We start from the raw sequence: 19,722 nt of genomic DNA, 5'->3' as shown, positions 1-19,722 counted from the left end.
TTCTCTCTCGTCTGCAGTTCCAGCCTTCGTGTATCTTTCTGCCTCATCAATTAACCATCTGATTTCAAATCTCAGATGAAAACTTCGTTTTTGTCTCTATTTCATGCTTAAGGCATTTTGGGAAACAGTTTGTACAGAAGATACTATAGATGATAAAATTGTATTTTATATAAGTATTTCGCCAGAGATGAGATTAAGTTCTTCCTCTGAGAATATTATAAACCAATAGTTCTTTGAAGACAGTTACGAAAGATTTCCATACAGCAATCAAGAACAACATTGAGATTGGAGGTACAAAATTTTAAGTCAATTTCTTTTGCATTAATCAAGAGAAATGAGTTATAAGATATACTGGAAATAATTCCAGTATGAGTCCTTTGAGAATTCCATAGGAAGATTAAAATCCTTTTTGGCAGTTTCTGTATTTCAAACAGATGAATTAAAAATTCTGGATGCAAAATTTGAGCCAACACTGGAAAGTGCCTAGACTATTTGGAATCCAAGGCCACAATTTACTGTAATTATAAAGAGGCTGTTAATGGAGATGTTGCAAATTTGCTATCGGATGGCTCTTCCATATTTCTCTTTGACCTCCTGGCTGACAAAGTATCATCTAATTTAATTTAAAAATATGGTTCCTTTCAATTAAAGGATATTCTCTAACAGGTTTTTTAACTCCATCTGTACACTTGATAAGAGAATGAATTTTTCTGTTGGAACAGAGGTGGCATTTTATTCCACAATGTCTTTTCAAGAGTCTGATGGTGCTGAAGGAGTCTAAAAGCAACAGGAAGTTGAAGAGGAGCTGCTCACTAAAAACTTTCTGATAAGACACTTAGTCTTAAATCCTTAGTTCAGAGTTTATTTTTTGGTGACTTTCACTGGACAATTTCCAACATCCTTCGCTCATGACCTATTCTGTGAATATATTTTGCTCTCTTTAGGATATTCCATTATGAGCATTGAATAACTATCTAATAAGATTCTTGTCTTGAAATAAAATTTACTGTGCACCTTTCACTTCCCCTCTTTTTTGTTTCACCATAAACTGGAGTCCTTCCTGAGGTTTTTCCTTCTAGAACTGCATTAGAAAATCATCAGAATTCAGTTACTCTGTTTGCATGTCTCTTTTAAAAACAAAAACATGTTTATTCACCATTCAGGAAAAATAACACATTTGTCAGCTGAAAAAGTGTCACACAGGACAGAAATGGAAATAGACCCAACTTCTTGCTGACTTTGAGCTTCTTGACTTTCTCTGAATGCTGAACATTCAGGACTTGATTCAGCCCGGGCATATGCCAATTTCTAAAGTAATCCAAGGCACAAAGTCCCCAGTAGAAGAATCTGCTCAGAAAGGTAACAAAAACTGATCAATGCAGTCCCAAGAGAGGATGAGTAAAGAGGAATGAAGCCAGGAGATAAGTTGTTTCAGCATATCCCCTGAGCTGACTCCATTAGTGGCGTTTCTACAGAGCTCAGTCACATTAATTACCCCTTCATCTGGCAGAACCCCCAGCAAAGATAATCAAGTAGTGAGAGGAACAGAGTCAGTAAAGGCTGGGTGCTAAGCTGTGTCCCCAAAACTCACAAAACCAGAAGTAACATCAGCTGCAGGTACTGCAAACTCTGATTATAATTCTCTCTCTCTTCCCTAGTTCTCCTTCCTGATTTCATCTGTGATATTGCACTAAGACTTGGTTTAGGGAAATCAATTTAAGCCCAGAACTGGGAATGGCACGATCCATTTTAAATACCAAATTTGTTCAGAGATTTGTGAGGAGTAATCATTTTGAAGGAACCAATGTACATTTTGACAGGGCTATTTTTTAATGCACAGAGAAGTTGTCAGTTTACCTTAGTGATATGTGTGGTTGTAGTTGTAGAAACTGATTCAGACGTTATAGTCTGTGCACTCAACAGAACACCAGCATCACCACCTGCACTGCCATCAAACTGTAGACAGTTGGGAAAAGAAAAACAAGAGTTGCATTTTCATGCCTAGGGATTTAAAACTTGTGGCTTAACAAAACGCAGTTAATGCAACGTTCACTACTAATACCTACATACTTCTTTAGTTCAAGTGGAAGAGTGCTTTTGGAACAGAAACGTCTGTGTTCTGTACCCCATGCTGCCTGCATGGTTTTGCTGGCAAACAGAATGACCATATGAAGACAAACACAGGTTTGATCCACATTAGATGACTCTAGAATAAAAGCTAACTGGTTTGCTGAATCACACCAACCATTTTAACATGCCCTTTGTGGACAAAATTATAATCAAAGTTACTCTTTCCTTTGGGGAGCTCAGAGGTGAGTTGAGTCAGATCTCTTAACCCATACATTTTCAGACAACCAGATCCTATTCTATCTGATTTTTTAAAAACCCAAACCTTTAATGTTAGAATGATACTTGCTCTTCTGTCTACTTAGAGTCATTTTAAAATGGTTCCACGCTAACAAAATAATCAGTGCCACTATAGGGAAGTATTGATTTGTAAAAAAAATTTAACATGTTATCATCTCTCTTAAATTTGGAGTTGATCATAAAGGCCAACCTGTAAACAGCATTATAAATGATATTCCAAATCACATGGCTCCTGTACCTGTGGAGATTCATATGTGATAGTTTTAGTCTCTGTTTGAACAATTGGGACTTCCTTGGTGGAGATTTCTGTTCTCTGTGTGGCATCTGAAATGGTCACCATCTCGGTCTTTACTACCGGAGGCTGTGGTGGAAGAGATAGGGTAAAATCAATCCAAGGGACATAAACCAAAGATTTGCATAGTGGGCTAAGACGAAATAGAACAAAAACACAAAATACAGTAGTGATAGAATATATCTTAAGAATGTCTCCCACACATACACACAAAAACCACTATGAGAAAAATAAAAAAACAAACACACCAGCCCATCAATACCCCCTCTACAAGAATCACAGGAGATCTGAGTTTCATGTCTTAGCCAGTAGCAGACACTGAAACCAGATCATCATCACTTCAATACTTCTTCAGATGTCTATCTAAAAACGTGTAAAGGACTATCAGTGGGAGAATCTTAGTTCAGCTACAGTTTCTTCCATCAGACAAATGTTGCCAGTGTTACATAAAATAAGCCTTGTATTAAAAATGGAGAATGAAGTCACTACAATATTTGACACATATCCCTAACAGTGGATAAAAACTTGCAATATTTTCTAAGCATTTCTAAAGTTTAATTTTATTTTTTAATGTAAGCAACTTCTGGAGTAGACAAACCTACTGTCTATGGATTTTAAACAACATATAGCTAAACTACATGTCTAGAATCAGGTTTAGGTACCAACTATTTTCCTCTGAAAGCAAACTTTAAAAAGCCATTTTAGCCCTTGTAGTAGATATTTTTTCAGTAGAATTCTCTGCTTGGGAACCAAAAAGCAATGACAAACTAGAACTCTGCAAGTCAGTAGAAACTGTAATGGTCTTAGACATGATGGACCAGATTAGACACCTAGTCAGATTTTCAAAAGAACCTAGATACCAATTCTAATTGAAATCAATGGGAGTTAGGCAGCAAGGTGCTTCTGAAAATCCCACTAAGCATCTATATGCATCTTTAAGTGCCTTAATACCCCTAAAGATTTGGCCTCTTTTGATTACAGTCTTAGAAAGCATGTGTGGAGCCCAATATAACCTTGGAGAAGATAGTTTACTCACATTCTTAACCATAGGAACAATTGTGACTATTCACATAAAAGAGGGAAATAAGGTGATCTCAAGAAGAGAAGTATGGGAAGTCTTTAGAACAATTTCTAAACTGGTCTTCAACTGGAGCCGAGTACCATGAGGAAAAACCTTAAATGACGACTGAAGGGTGACACCACAAAGAATTCTCCAGTGGCCAAAGCTTCACAGAGTTTACCATCTGTACATGGTCCTCTACATTCCACTTTACTCTTCCTCCCCCAAAGGTCCATCTAATCATTAACCCCATTAAACCTGTTTCTGTGCTAAAACCTACAGCCATGATTCCTTCTGGAGCCAATCCATGCTTCCACAAGTCTAATGGTACTAGAGGAGGCTGCTATAAAGCAACAATAGGTGTGTCATCCCCTTAATGCCTAACCTGCCTTAACTGCAGGTGCTCTTACCACTCCCAGCAATTTGTATCAATATAGATTCCAGACACTGCTTTCAAAATAAGAAGATCTAGAGAAAGAAAAATCTGTGGATAGTAAGAAAAAACTGAAAAAAGCTGAGAAAAATTGTTTTTAGCATATATAATTTAAATAACTTTCTAACGATATCTACAAGTCATGGGGGTGTCAAAAACAGACAACAAAACAGACAAGACTTGAAAACATTAAAGACATTCAAATAAAAGTAAAAATTATGTAATAAAGGGAAAAAAAGAGATGGTACAGTCGTAGGAAGGTTTGCTTTACTGGGCAATTCCTATTCATTCCAGCAAAAAGCCAGAAACCATAACTGAAGGAGGCAGAGTTTCACTGCTCATCAGTGGTATCCCCCTTCCATAAGATCTGAAACTTGGTGAACACCTGAAGAGCTGGGAGAACAAGAGAAGAAGAAGAAAGGCAGGTATATTTCCACCCCAAGGAATATAATATCTCTATATAATCTAGTTCTCAAGCTGTGCTACCATTTACCTCAGAACAACAAATTATTTGTGGCACAACATCAATGTCAACATGAGACACGTCTCCATTTATTCTGAGCTGTTCTTCCTCATCTTCTGCTCTCAGGTCTTGCTTCCCCTCTTCCATTACATTCTTCTCTGCAGTTTTTATGGCAACCGCATTTTCCTGGGCCAAAGCCTTCGCTGTAACTTGCGTGTGCTCAACTGTTACTATACTGCCTTCTTGTACAGTTTCCACACTCTGTATTACTTTTGTTGCACACTCCTCCTTTCTTTTGGCATCTTCATTTTCTTCTTGTTCTTCTCTTATGATGTCCTCAGCTGCCCTGTGATGGGGCTGATACTCTCCCACCACTTCATCCTCACTCTCACTACTGCTGCTGTTGCTGCTGCTATCTGATGACAATGAAGAAGAGTCCTTTTTTGACGCATGTTCCACCTTACAGGTCTCCCCAGCACCAGTGACAGATTGCATTTTCCCTCTGTTGATTTCATCTATGACTACAGTCTCTTCTATCCCCATCTCTGCCTGCTTCTTCTCCTCCAGTACGTTCAGAGTCTCATGTGAACTCTGCACAAAAAACACGGATGAATAAAAACAGAAGTACAGTGTATGAATAAATCAAAATGATGAAAACAAAATGAACTGATGGCTGATTCATGTCATGTAGAGAACAAAGGTGACTGTGATGGTTAACTGAAAAAAGGAAAGAAAGAATGAAGGTGAATCAGAAATGTCAGACCCGAGTTAACTATGGAAAAATCAGTAGAACCTTATCAGCATCGCTGGCTCCAGTGCAAGGCCCTTCTGCTCTGGAAGGAAGTTTCTGTGAAACAAAAAGCAACCAGAGGACACAAATCAATACGTGTTTTAAACAGATGACACAAACATTTAACATCTCGTAGACAAAACATGCAGACACTCTTTCATTAACTCTTATTGATGACAGTACCGTTTGCATTAAAAGAGTTTTAAAATGTATGCATTCTGAAAACTCTGTGGGTATAACTGTTTGATTCAAGATCCATACAGAATTTACAGTTGTCTGTTTTCGACAAGCAATTCTTTAATCTAGTTTGTAAAACCTTTTTAAGGTTTTGGATACCACTGGAATCATGTAAGATCTTTACCAAAAAGATTTGGAACAGAAGCATAAACATCAGCCAAGGCTGCTTCCTATTGGGGCAATCAATTATTTACTGCAAAAATAGTTAAATCAGTCATCAAACAAAACAAAGAAAAAAAAGTCTTCACACACTATTCCAATGTCAGTTTATCCTCTCTCTCTCTCACACACACACACACCCTCTTGTATTTATAAATGTTTTGATGACTGGACTTTACTTGGTCTGCTGATTTAAGGAATTTGGCAGATCCTTTCAATAATCTAATAAATTGCAATAGAATATCAAAATGAGAACGTTTAGAATACTCTGATGTGAGAATGTCAAAGGGACCATTGTTCAAGATTACCAAGAAGACCCTATTAAAATCTCATGTGAGATTAAAGAAATTCTATTAGCATTTGTGCCATAACAAAACAATTTGTGATGAGTATGCGTGTATTGTCATATTATGTGAAAAGAATTATCAGATTTAAATAGCCATGAAAATTAAACAAAAAAATACACTAAAGCAATGTTCAGGATCAAATGCACAAAAGCAAAAATATCATTAAAACCAGCACACCATCTGTGACTTAATCCTGTTTTGTTTACCAACTGCAGTATGTTCAGGCCCTGATCCAGCTCTCCTGGGGAATCAAAAATGGGAATCAAGGGATATTTTGCGAATGCAAAGAATAGAGGATTAAGCTTCTAGTTCACCAAGTGATACTCCTTCATCCTAATAGAAGTTAAGATTTGTTGGACTGCTTTGACAGAATGGGATTGAATAAAAAGTTATCTTCATGTAAATTTTTGGTTTTGTGGGTCTATGTCGAAATTTTAACAGTAAACTTAACCTAGTTTGTATTTGTGGTTAATCTATTTCTCTTCTATATTTAATGTCATTTATATAAAATAAAATAATATACATATTTTCTTAGGGACACATGGCGTCAAATAGGGCAACCTATTTAATTACTAGATGATAAATGTATGCATCAAATTTTATCTGACATGTTAGCGAATACTCATTTCTGTGTATGTTGACATTATAGTGGGGAAATAAAGCAAAAAAGCACCTCAGGCAGTTGTAAGAAGGGTGAGGCAGAAAGCATTTCAGAAGGTACATTATCTTTCACAACAGTGCCCTCTGCTGTCCGTGCGGTGGATGAAGTGAAGGTAGATTTCATGCTAGTGGAAAAGCCCTCCTTACTAAATAAAATTGACGTTATTTCCTCTTCTAGGCTCTAGACAAGTTGTAAAATGGAAAGCAAAGAATTAAAATAGTGCGAGACACAACAGCAATGATCTACAGAAGAAAGGAGAGGTTAGGCAAGAAAGAAAACAAATAGCACACACAGAAGGATTTGATTCTGAAATAATTCTATAAGATCAAAGAAAAAACTAAAATGTGTCCCTTAAAAGGAAAAATATGACAATATGACAGGCTTTAATGACAAAAACTTGCTGCGTACCAAAGAAATGACAATATTTAGCCATGTTAGAATATGATATATCCCCACTTCAGTTACTGTCTTACACATTATTTCAGATTGTAAATATTTTATATATATAAAGAACATAAAATGAAGGATTAACAAAACCTTCCCATAACAACTGTCAGAACAGGACTACAGTTTTCTTTTAGACTGAATTTCAGATTCAATATTAGGAATATTTTTAAATTCATTCTTAAAACCTTCACTGTTTCCCCTTCGGGCATTAGCCCTGAAAACAGCGCTTGGCATAACTGCAGATTTCTACTTTTGATGGTTATTTAAAACGATTTTGTTCACTTTAACTTCAAAAGGCTGTTTTAAAAAAACAAATATCTAATCAGGAATCAAATGTGTATTTATCCAAGAATTCAGCATTAAAAATTTTAGAGCTGCTCCCATCTATAGGGCAAATACATATTTATCCAAATACTTCTTTTAAAGTACTAAGGATATTTATAGAATGCCTATAGTTCTTACCACGTAATGTTACAAATCTGTATTTAGATATAGTTCACTATTTTTATTATGTATTTGAAAAATATTACAATGTCTGTATAGCAGCCATCTTTTAAAGCTGAATCTCTCATTTGTTTCAGTTCCCCCTCCAAAAAAATACCCCACGATGTTAGCCTGTTAAAAGCTAAATCTTATTCTTAAAATGTGAGTTTGTGCTGTATAAGCTTGAGAACATAAAAACAGTACAATAATTAATATTTTGATACTGGTGTAACTCATCAGCTGAATAAATTTGGTATTTATTGACTACAGTAAATTTCTTTCTAGTTTAGGACCTTGTATGCTGCAAGATCAACCCAAAGTACACTTTAGGACAAACCTGTATTTTAAGCAAATATTTTATTAACTGTGGACACAAAGAACTTGCATTATAGACTCTGAACACTTATATAGTAGACTGTGTTGCTGCACATACCACATATAAGGCAAGAGGGAGAAAGGAAAAAAAGAGGAAGAAAGAGACTCCTATAGTAAAATTACAGCATATTTTCAAAGTAGTCAAGGCAAATTTGGATGGGAGTTTATTCATTTTACCCTAATATTGTGTTTGACACACATCAGGGACAATTATTTTTTTTCTTTTTTTGTGGCTACTTTAGACAAAAGTTCATATACATAACCAGAGACCTTAAGAACTTTTGACTTCAGCCTGTGTGCAGGCAAGCAGGCTCATGGCCCTCTGGTTAACCCCTAAATTGTATTCCTACAGCATGCTGTTATTTCAGCGAATGAGAGTTGACAAACATACTCCGGCTGTAGTTTTGTATGTGTACACAAATATGCACACCATTTGTTTGCAGTTTACTACCATCAATTTTTTAGCCCTTCTAACCTTTGTGGTTGTATGTGCCTGTCTACACAGTAAAGCTGTATACAGGCTAACCTACCCGAGCAACCTTAAATCCAGCTAACAATAATAGTTAAAACAGTGCAGCGCATGCTTCAATGCAAGCTAGAGAGCCAAATATGTGCCCAGGGTCTGTGCTAGACTTGTACCAACTGCATGCAGACCCACGCTGTGTACACTGTTATTACCTGTGCTAGCTATATTCAAGCAAGCTTTAGTAGGCTAGCCCATGCCCAGCTTTGGCTGTGTAGACATACTTTGAAAGCAAGTAGATTGGCATTAGTGTTAGAACTGATGTTTTTTCTACTGTGACCAGCTGGCAGGTCAGAAGGTTGGCAGACTTTTAATATTATCAATGTATACCTAAAATTGGAAGCCTTCATCAAAATATAAAAACTGTACAACATTTATCCACTGTAGATACTCTGTGTTAGCATCAAACAATCCTTTGGGTTAAGTGTACAAAACATAAACCAATATGAATTTTATTTTTTGGGGGGTTAAAAATGAAGAGTGACTGTGATGGTATTGGACATTCAAGATAAGAGGGTTATAGCCATAGTTTTCCTTCATAAATATTAAGTCACAGATGCTGTGCAATCAAAAGGATGGTGGTACAAAAAGTGTTAACCAAATGTAAAATTTCTCACACATAGAGAATACAGTTAATTAGTGTGTACTTTCAATGGAGCAGGGTGGGAGAGGAAGCAGGTCCCAGTAAGGAAAATGGCAGTGCTCTACTTGGACTTAAAGGTATATACACACACGCTTAATGCCATTTTGCAAAATTGCTATGGAAGCATATCATACCTGGAACAAGATTTAGCAATCTACTGGCCAACCTAATACAACAGGGATGATAAAATGGAAGGGGGCATGGTGTGGTAGAAACTAGTATTGTATTCTGCCATAAAAAAGGCAATACTATTTGCTTATTTTAGGGCTCAAAGCAGGTGCCATTATTATTAGAAGGCTGGAACATTTCCTATCCCCACTCCCTGCTTGACACAATTGGCAACACAGCAAAACATTTTATACATTGTGTGTTACTGAAACACAGCATTTGTTCTTTGTTTTTAATCTGATTCCAAGTGTCTAGATGAAAACAAGTCAAAGGTGATCTGATTAGTAGTAGCATGGCAATTCCTACTTCATAATAATAATAAATACTTAGCTCTTGTATAGCATTTTTCATCACTAGATCTCAAGGCACTTAAAGGAAGAATCATTTTTCTCCTTTTACATATGGGCAAAGAGGCAGAGAGGTGAACACACTTAAATCTAGTGGAGTAGATTTGATTGCATTACTGATTTGCAGAACAGCTGCAGTAGTCTCACAACTGTGATTTATTTCCTGTAGAGTGTTGAACAATTACAGAAAGTGCATTTTGGTATGGAAATACATGTTTCTCTGTTACCCTAAACAAATAAAGATACCACAATGTTTTCAGTGATAGAATATACTATACTGAATTTTTTTTGTTGCCTTTAAAAAAGTATTAATTATTCAGAACTTCAAAGCCAGTTTGATAGCAGAGATCAACACCTTTGCTAACCAACATCGATCTATATGGAGATCTTAAACATCATCTCAAAGTTAGGTTTTTTATTGGTTTAAACATATTTTTTTTTTTAAAAAGTGATCTGGTTAACTTTCAAAAAGAACTCCAGAGGTTTGAAGGTAGCCACCTGGTTAGTTTCTTCTGTTTTTGCCTCAGTAATCCATGTCACTGCAGTCCATTGCTTCTCCTCCACAGGCAGTTTTTTCCTTTGGAAAAAGTGGTCTCCTTTTTTCTATTAAGTTTTTGGTTTTATAAAATCAACATAAATCAACAAATAATGAGACAGACATACATCAACATACAAAACATGAAAACAAATGGTCTTGAAAGCAGCACAAGCATACCAGGTAGCAGGAATACGCAGATAGAGGGACAAGTAATACCTGGATTTACCTCCGCCTCAATTAATTTGACACAAAAACACGTACACACAAACACACAAAATAAAATAAGCCACTCTTTTGATATATTATATGTAGTCTCTTTTATATTGGAGCAAGTATATTTATCAGCAAAATACTGATAATAAATCCATCTACATTTCTGGAATATCATAAAGGAGGCTATAATTTTTGTTTACAAGTATATTGTGATGGTTGCAAAGTCTGAGTAATCATATCTTGGCAATGACCATTTAGGCCAACAACTTAAAAAATGAAGTTAAGCAATCTGCTAATGATCTGCTGGAGATTTTTTTCAAGAGAGCAGCCAAGAATCCAATTCAGCAAGATATTTAAGCATGAGTAGTCCATTGATTTTACCAGGACTTCTCATGTGCTTAAAGTTCAAAATGCTTAGTACCTTGCTGAGTTGGGGCCTTAATATGGAAAAAGAAAAATCATTTTACAGTGTTTAGCAAATTTAACCTGCAGGAATTTTAAAAAGTTCCCCATATCTTGTAGTCTCAAGAACCGTTAAACTTCTTGGAGCAATAATCAGGATAGCACACTCACTTATCAGAAGGAAAATGAGGTCAGGTTCAGAGACAGATTGATAGATGCTAAAGCAGAACATACTTGTAAGCAGCTATTTAGCCTTTATAAAACCAGAAGCAGGTTTAAAGTGTTGTAAAATCACTAAGCATTTTTGAACCATGACAGCAACTTGTGTGTCTAGTTCTCTGATCAAAACCATGTAGTAGTTTCTGGAAACAATGCTTTCTAAATTGCTAGTTCAAGGTGCTGTCTATCAAGAGACATGAAAACTCTCAATCTTTTTTATAGTTTTATAAAAAAAAAGTTAGCCATAAACCCGAGTGGTCTTAAAAAGTGAATATAGCTTAAGAACTATAGCATACTAATGCCTGAAAAATGATTGATATTATTCAATATTTTATCACGTATGTTCTTACTGAACCAAGCTTAAACGTGAACTTGAGAGCTGTTTACATGTAACTGCCTAAGCAGAGTTAAGGATGGAAACTTCTCTCACAATTTTACAGCCGCTGTAAAACCAATTTGTAAGAACTGCAGTCCTAAACCAGAATAAAGCCCAATCCTTGTTTCAACTGCTTTGATCTGAGGTACTCTCTCATACTGAAACTCAAACAAGTTATTTAAAGTCTGGACCAAAAGTAACAAAATGTTAATGGTTTTTTAGTATAAAGAAAAATGTTACAGTCAAAAAGAAAAGGTTAATATAGAAGGGCAATTTACATTTATTATATTTTCTAAACAGTTGTACGGAAATGCATGCTGACAAGTGTCTGCAATGACATACCCCTTGTGTCTGTAGAGACAGAGGTGTAATACGCCGCTTTTCCCATTCATTGGGGCGTGGCTCAGGTGTGGATTCCATGAAATTGCGCTTGAGTTCACTAATGCTAGCCTGATGTTTCAGTAAGTCGTCCTGGGTCTTATCCAGGTCCTAGCAATGTGCAATGTAAAAAACAGTAGGAACAAACACAACAGCAAAAGCAAACTTATCCTCAAAAAAGTCAAAGCAAGAAAAGTGCCTTGTCTCAAGAGCCATTCTACTGTGGTACATTTTTAAAAAAAGATTAAGACCATAAAGACTCAGATTTGTATTACCTCTTAGAAACACGGCCACACTATACTGTTCCTGTCACAACTGTATGTACAGGGAAAACAACATTTTTCATGATCAGTAAACAAAGGACTATTTTTATCTCAATATGAAGACACCAAATTTTTGAAATAATTATTTTGAAAGGTTGCTGGCTTTTGCTTGAAAGTTAAAGAAACTGAAGCAAGAATACCAAGATCAACATAGGTAGCCCTCAGTAATGCTAATGGAAGTAAATAGCGCTCAACACAAGAACTGTCATAAACATGTAAGAATGTTTCTTAATATGAAACTTTAAGCCAAAGATAAAGTACTTACAAATACGGATACGGTATTAAGTCCAAATCATGCAACCAGATACGCATATGCTTCACCTTTACACATGAGTAGTTCCATTAAAGTCAAGGGGCTACTCATTGCTTATAAAGTTCAGCAGGACCATCATTAGGTGCAGGATCAGAGTTTCAGATTGCTATTAACCTGTTGTGTGTTGAAGTGATGGCAGATGGAATAAACACGTAGAGATAGCCTGGGCACATCTACATACCAAAAAGGTCCTCTGAGCTAGCCCATGCAGACTAGCACAGGAGGTGACAAACAGATTCCCTTTTTAAAAGGATCCATTGACCCTAACATTGTGCAACTTGGATCAAAGGGCTATAGCTGCTCTTCCAGGCTACACGGTGGAGGAACAGGCCTGGGGATTGGGACTATGCAGCAAATTCCTCATTAGCGCTGGTTTGGGAAGCAGAGTTCAGCTCCCCAACATCTCTGAAACTTCATTTGTATATAACCTAAACACTTGGGCTTTATGCAGGAGGAGAAAATTACATACAGCAAGCATAATCTTTCACTTCATACCATTCCTCATCTTGTGAAAAAAAGCTATTCTGTGTTTGCAAACACGGACATTGGAGTATAGTTGACTTTACAAGTTCAACAGCCAGCAATTAAGTTTAGAATTGAGACCCAAAAATAAGTGTACTATGAAATCAAAGTACCTACAGTAACTAAGAAAAGTATTTGGACTTTTGATATTTAATAATTTAGGCCCAAGATTTAGTTTTCATAACAAAAATGTGTTATGTAGCTACACACAAAACATGTGTGTGAATTTTTACTAAAACATTTTGGCTAGGATTTGAAAGTGTTCCTCTGCAATATCAGAGAGGTAGCCGTGTTAGTTTGTATCCACAAAAACAACAAGGAGTCTGGTGGCACCTTAAAGACTAACAGATTTATTTGGGCTTAAGCTTTCATGGGTAAAAAACTCCACTTCTTCAGATGCATGGAGTGAAAATTACAGAGATAGGCACAAATATATATTGGCACATAAAGAGAAGGAAGTTGCCACTTTTTCTGTAGTTTTCACTCCATGCATCTGAAGAAGTGGGGTTTTTACCCATGAAAGCTTATGCTCAAATAAATCTGTTAGTCTTTAAGGTGCCACTGGACTCCTCATTGTTCCCCTGCAGTGTTTACAACACAAACAACACAGAACTGTACTAGTGCATGAAAAATCAGAAAGTGATAATCAGCTTCTACTTTGTTTCATTGTCAATTCTGAAGTAAACCTGTAAAAAATAAATTTGATACTAAAAATGTAGGCTTGGATCCTGGATGCATCTATTTCGAGATTTTTTAAAAAGCTGTTTGGTTTAAACAAAAAGAAGTTTTCTTAATTATCAGTGGAATATAAAAAAAACACAGGTTATACCATAGCAATTCCACAGAACTGCAGTGATATTAAACAACCTAAGCCAATGACAAATTTTTATGGGTTGTTGTAAACAGTTATTGTGGCTTGAGAAACCAGGCACATTTCTTGGACTTGTTCAAAGCAAGGTTATGCAAAACATGCTTTCGTTGTTTTAGTAAAATTATGCAAAAATAAATTTTGAACAGTTATCAAAAGCTGCCAAAAGCAACAACAGATTAGTCAAGTTACTGTAATCTACAAATCGTCATATTACTGTATAAATGCTACTGTCATTAAATAAGAGATGAGCTCTTTCGTGACAGAGGGAATTCCCGATAGCCCCATTTGGATGGGGAAGGCTAAACAGACGTAGGATAGGATTTTTCTATATATTTTGTGCAAGTTTTGTTAGTTTTCTTTCAGTTATTCATTACCGTACAAACTATACTGACTGCAACAAGAGGTACTTCCGTAATATTCCAGCATGAATGAACTGTACAAAACTAAATTTATTAAAACAAAATGTGTCTACTCCAATAATAAATAACAGTATTTAAATAGTGCTCCAAATTCAAAACCATTTACAAACATTAATCCTCACTAAGAATTAATTCTTTAGAAAATAAGAATTATTCACATTTCAAAAATGGGAATACTAAAATAGGAACACTAAGTGATTTGCCTAAAGCCACACAGCAGGTCACTGGCAGAGCCAGGATTAGAAATTCAAAATTATGGAACTTTCATCATTGCGAGTAAATCTGTAACAGCGAGGGTAGTTAAACATTGGAACATTTTACCCTGGGTTGTGGTGGATTCTCTATCACTGACCATTTTTAAATAGATATGAGCTAGGAATTACGTTGGAGAGGTTCCATGGCAAGTCTTACACAGGAGGTCAGACTAGTTGATCACAATGGTCCCACCTGGCCTTGGAATCTATGCTTATTCCTCCAGAGCATACCAGCTCACATTTCAAGTATACATGTATCAGAAAAGAAAATGAAAAAATATTAAGTGAGAGCCTTAGACTACAGCCTACATGGGGTACCCATTAAGTAGTAGGTTTGTGTGGCAAGTAAAAAAATCCTATTTTAGGGTAATAAATGGACCAATGAATTTGATTTATTACCAAAACAGGGCTATTATTCCCAACTGCCACTTTGAAAACTTCTAGCAGATTCACACTTACAAGCTGTTCCTTTATGGAAAAACAAGAATTTACAACATGCATCTCCAAGTTGCATTTCCCCATGCATTTCATGCACTGTGTCCATAACAGCCTGCAGGTGACCTCCCATCCCATGCAGCCTGGCAGCCCGTGAGAACAGAAAGTGTTCCTTATGTTATACAAACCTCCAACATTAAATTGCTATGTCTGACATAAATATTTTCCCCGTTTACTCTCAAGGAATTGTTCTGTGAAATTAAACCACACACACACACAAGAAAGCAAAATGAACATAAAATGTATCAGCAAGTAACCAAAAAGGACCCTCAGATTGATAGAGTTAAAAAAATTAACAGGGGGATAAATGGTAAGAACAAAAGCTACTATTCAGACAAAACCTACAGAAGCTTCAAATCACTAACAATGGCAGGCAACAATAACCAGATTTAACTGAAAAATATCATCGACCTGTTGCTGTGTTTCCTCCTCTCCGGTTTCCACCTACATGAAGGCACATGGCAAATCATCAAAAGAAAGCTGTTGTTAGTGTGATCTATGGGTACAACAGAGAGGTTTCCTTTGTTTGTAAAAGCTGCAAATCATGTGCTATGTTTATATACCTTTATTGTTTCGGCCAGAGATGCTGCTGAAATTATTAAGCCACTTCGGTCTTCCTCCACCTACAGTGTTGCAGAAATGGCTGAAGTAATATTTGGCATACATGAAATGGAAAATGGAAGTTTCTCTCTCCCCGCCACATCTCTCTGTTGCTGCATTTTTCATGCTTTCCCCATTGACGGGTGGAAAATTAAGACAGAGGAGAAGGAGAAAAGCCATATTGCTCCAAAGCTTGATGTAAAATTCAACCACAGAGATAATTTATAAAAGCATTTAAAGTGGAGTTTATACTATGAATTGGTTTTGGTAAAATGGCAAATGATTACTGTAAATGCCTGATACTGTGTGGGATGCATGTAGATTTTTGCTTTTTTTAATGCAAAATATGAGATAACTTAAAAAAAATTACATCCTGCTCACAAGTATTCTGAATGCAACTTTAAGGAGAGAAATTATTTTTTGAAAATACCCTGAGGCACAAACATCAATTGCCAGGTTTTCAAAGGATCACTGTGCAAGATCGCAAGTACTGATAAGTGATTTATTTTTATTACATATATTGCTTAATTCCAAACTTTGTGTGAGGGAATACATCACATCGTATGTCATTTTTTTCTTAGCTTATCACATTTTCCTTCACCTCTCGCTTACTTGAGGTTAGTGCATTTGTTGCAATATCACATCAAAAGGTATGTTGAACTATATTATGGACAGAGAAAAATTTTAGTGGTGTTTATTTACACCATTTTAGACTTCCTTTACTATATGTATGTCTTTTACAGATGTCACATCACATATCTAAGAGAAAGTACTATTTATATAAAGTACTATTTATATAAATAAAACACTGTCTCAGACAGTTATTTCTGAATGACTACAAAATTTGATATAAATACTGGGCTCACTCATTTCAAGACTCTCAGTTCTAAGGCTATAGTATTTTGCTTCATATTGCCATTGAAGTTCATAGTAAACTCCCCCCTTTTACAGTGGATGGTGTATTTGCTATCACATGCAGTAGCCATACAGCGAGCAGGCACTGTATTATCAGCCAGATCAGATGTTCAGAGTGCACATGCTTAATGTGATGCTTTTGCATAGCATCTTTAAAACTACATACTTTAACATTTATTAATTGTTCACATGTTGATGATTAAAAAGTCAGCTATTTAACTGGAAATCCAGCTGAATAAAAGAAACTAGTCTTCACCTTAACTATTGCTAAATATGAATAAAAACACTAAAAGCCAGGGAGAACCTTGGACAGACACTCAACTTTGCATACATTCATGTAAAGCAGAAACAGTCATAATTCTAGTGCCCGCTTTGAAGGCATGAATTACAAAAAAAGGAAATGTTACTCACCCCATGCAGTAACTGTAGTTCTTTGAGATGTGTCCCCATATGGGTGCTCCACTTCAGGTGCTCATGTGCCTTAAGCCCTCGATTGATGATTTTTAGCTAGCAGTATCCATTTAGCTTGTGTGTATGCCCTATGCCCCCTCATGGCAGACATTGAGGCTATATAGAGATGTGGAGGCAAAATGCCCTCAGCTCCTCCTCTACTTACTCATCCCTTAGGGAACAACCAAAGCAGAGGGGAAGGAGGGTGAGTAATGGAGCACCCATAGGACATCTTAGCACTGTAAGAACTACAGCTCCTGCACAGGATGAGTAACATTTTCTTCTTCTTCGAGTAGTGTCCCTATGAGTGCTCCACTTCAGATGACTTCTGAGCAGTATCCTTAGAAGGAGGGCGATTTTGGAACATGGCTCAGAACTGAAAAACAATACTGCATCCTCCTTACCAGAGGATGTCGTGAACCTCCTTTCCAGAGGATGTTGTGCAGGCCAAGACTATAACAGGGTTGAATGCACTCTCACCCCATGCAGGGGGAGGGGCTGAGAACCTGAAGATTCATAACAGCCGGAGATACAACCCAATATCCATTTTGAAAGCCTGTAAGCAGAAATAGGAGCCCCCTTAGACCTATCTGAGAAGGATATGAAGAGTCTAGGTAATCTCATAAACTGCTTAGTCATCCCTAGGTAGAAGGCTGAGGCCCTTCTAATTCCAGGGTATGGAAATAGGATTCCTGTTGAGAACTATGAGATTTTGGGGGAAAAAAAAAAAAAAAAAACACTGGCAGACGGATATACTGGTTAAGATGACAGACAACCTGAGGCAACTTTTGGGAGGAACTTAGGATGCGAATGTAAAAAGATACCTTATTAAAAAAAACAACAACGCATGATAAAGGGGGTATCTGCAATCAAGGCAACAATCTCCCTGACCCTACAGGACAATGTGATGGCAACTAAGGCAGCCATCTGTGCAGATAAAGAAAGAGAACAGGTCACCATTGGTTCAAATGGAGGTCTCGTGAGGTGGCTGAGAACCAGGCTGAGGTCCCAAGACAGGATATGGGATGACTAGCGCGTGGGAAGAGATTGCCCAGCCTCTTAAGCTGGATGATACCAGGTAGCAAAAAAGGAGAATCCCTCAACAGCACGAAGAAAGGCCGATATGGCGTCTAGGTGTATCTTGACTGAACTGATGGATATGAACTGAAGATGTCTTCAGATCTGGCAAGTAATCTAGAATGGCGAACTGATTCCAACTGGAGGTAGTGAAGACCACACCATTGGATGAATCTCTTCCATTTCTGCAGATAGGTTGATGTTTTTTCTATTGTTTAACAACATCTGCTGCACCTTTGTAAGGTAGGAAACATCTATTCCTGAGAACCATGCATAAGCCACACTCTGAGGTGCAGAACTGCCAGATTGAGATGGAGCACGGAACCTCCACCCTGAGACAGGAGATGAGGAATGATTGGGAGCTTGACTGGTGGTTGGACACAGAGCTGAAGCAGGTCTCGGTCAAGTAGGTATTACATGTATAACCCTGGCCTTGTCCTGCTTGATCTTGTTCAGCACCCTTAGAATTAGGGACATTGGGGAAAAGGCATAGAACAGACTCTTCTTCCATGATAGAAGGAAGGTGTCCCCCAGGGAGTGGTAACCCAGCTCCCCTGCCTTGACTCCTTCTCTGGAATATGCTGTGGAGAACCTGAGCAACCAGCTCCCTTTCGTAGTCCTGGGAGAAGTCCTGTTGCTGCAGTGATCCAGATGCCCAGAAGGTAGACTGCTGAAACCTGGATATGGTTGGTTATGCACCAGTTCCACAGTTTTATAGCTTCATCACACAAGGAGTTGGATCCTGCTCCTCCCTGCTTGTTGATGTAAAACATGCTGGACATGTCCATCATGACCCTGATCATTTTTGCCTCTATGATGGCAGGAAATGGAGAGAAGTGTTCCTGACCACCCTGAGCTTCAACAGGTTGATGCGGTGATTGGTTTCATGGACTGTCCACCTACCCTGAAATGTGAGGTTGGCTCCTCAACAGGAATCCTAACATAGATGAACTGGTTGTTAGAGTCACTGATGGGGTTGGGCGACAGAAAGGGATGCCTGCACAGACATGGAGTTATAGACTCAGACATTATGATCATCTAGTCTGACCTCCTGCACAATACAGGCCACAGAATCTCACCCACCCACTCCTGTAACAAACCCCTAACCTATGTCTGAGTTACTGAAGCCCCCAAATCGTGGTTTGAAGACCTCAAGCTGCAGAGAATACTCCAGTAAGTAACCTGTGCCCCATGCTGCAAAGGAAAGCGAAAAACCTCCAGGGCCTCTGCCAATCTGCCCTGGAGGAAAATTCCTTCCCGATGCCAAATATGGCGATCAGCTAAACCCTGAGCATGTGGGCAAGACTCACCAGCCAGCATCCAGGAAAGTATTCTCTGTAGTAACTCAGATCTCACCCCATCTAACATCCCATCACCAACCATTGGGCATACTTACCTGCTGATAATCAAAGATCAATTGCCAAATTAATTGCCAAAGTTAGGCTATCCCATACCACCCTCCCCTCCATAAACTTATCAAGCTTAGTCTTGAAGCCAGATATGTCGTTTGCCTCCACTACTCCCCTTGGAAGGCTGTTCCAGAACTTCACTCCTCTAATGGT

The 19,722-nt window shown here is 37.5% G+C and overlaps 1 protein-coding gene across 13 annotated transcripts in view; it reads right to left on the bottom strand.

The window, feature by feature from the left end:
- The window catches only part of EPB41L2 (erythrocyte membrane protein band 4.1 like 2), a 279,503-nt gene that overhangs the window by 7,400 nt on the left and 252,381 nt on the right, over window positions 1-19,722 (bottom strand). The window contains exons 14-22 of one of the 13 annotated variants that reach the window (XM_050949494.1): window positions 15,682-15,741; window positions 15,530-15,562; window positions 11,886-12,032; window positions 10,294-10,398; window positions 6,822-6,989; window positions 5,409-5,462; window positions 4,646-5,206; window positions 2,606-2,728; window positions 1,858-1,956 (exon numbers count right to left, since the gene is read on the bottom strand). In XM_050949494.1, the coding sequence (XP_050805451.1) occupies window positions 1,858-1,956; window positions 2,606-2,728; window positions 4,646-5,206; window positions 5,409-5,462; window positions 6,822-6,989; window positions 10,294-10,398; window positions 11,886-12,032; window positions 15,530-15,562; window positions 15,682-15,741 (1,350 nt within the window). Of the gene's footprint in view, window positions 1-1,857; window positions 1,957-2,605; window positions 2,729-4,645; window positions 5,207-5,408; window positions 5,463-6,821; window positions 6,990-10,293; window positions 10,399-11,885; window positions 12,033-15,246; window positions 15,310-15,529; window positions 15,563-15,681; window positions 15,742-19,722 lie in introns of all 13 variants that reach the window. The other 12 variants (XM_050949495.1, XM_050949497.1, XM_050949496.1 and 9 more) reach the window with 12 other exon arrangements.

The sequence above is a fragment of the Gopherus flavomarginatus genome, chromosome 4 (assembly GCF_025201925.1).
Source record: "Gopherus flavomarginatus isolate rGopFla2 chromosome 4, rGopFla2.mat.asm, whole genome shotgun sequence".
NCBI classification, from domain to species: domain Eukaryota; kingdom Metazoa; phylum Chordata; order Testudines; family Testudinidae; genus Gopherus; species Gopherus flavomarginatus.
This window is presented reverse-complemented; position numbering and strand designations above follow the sequence as displayed.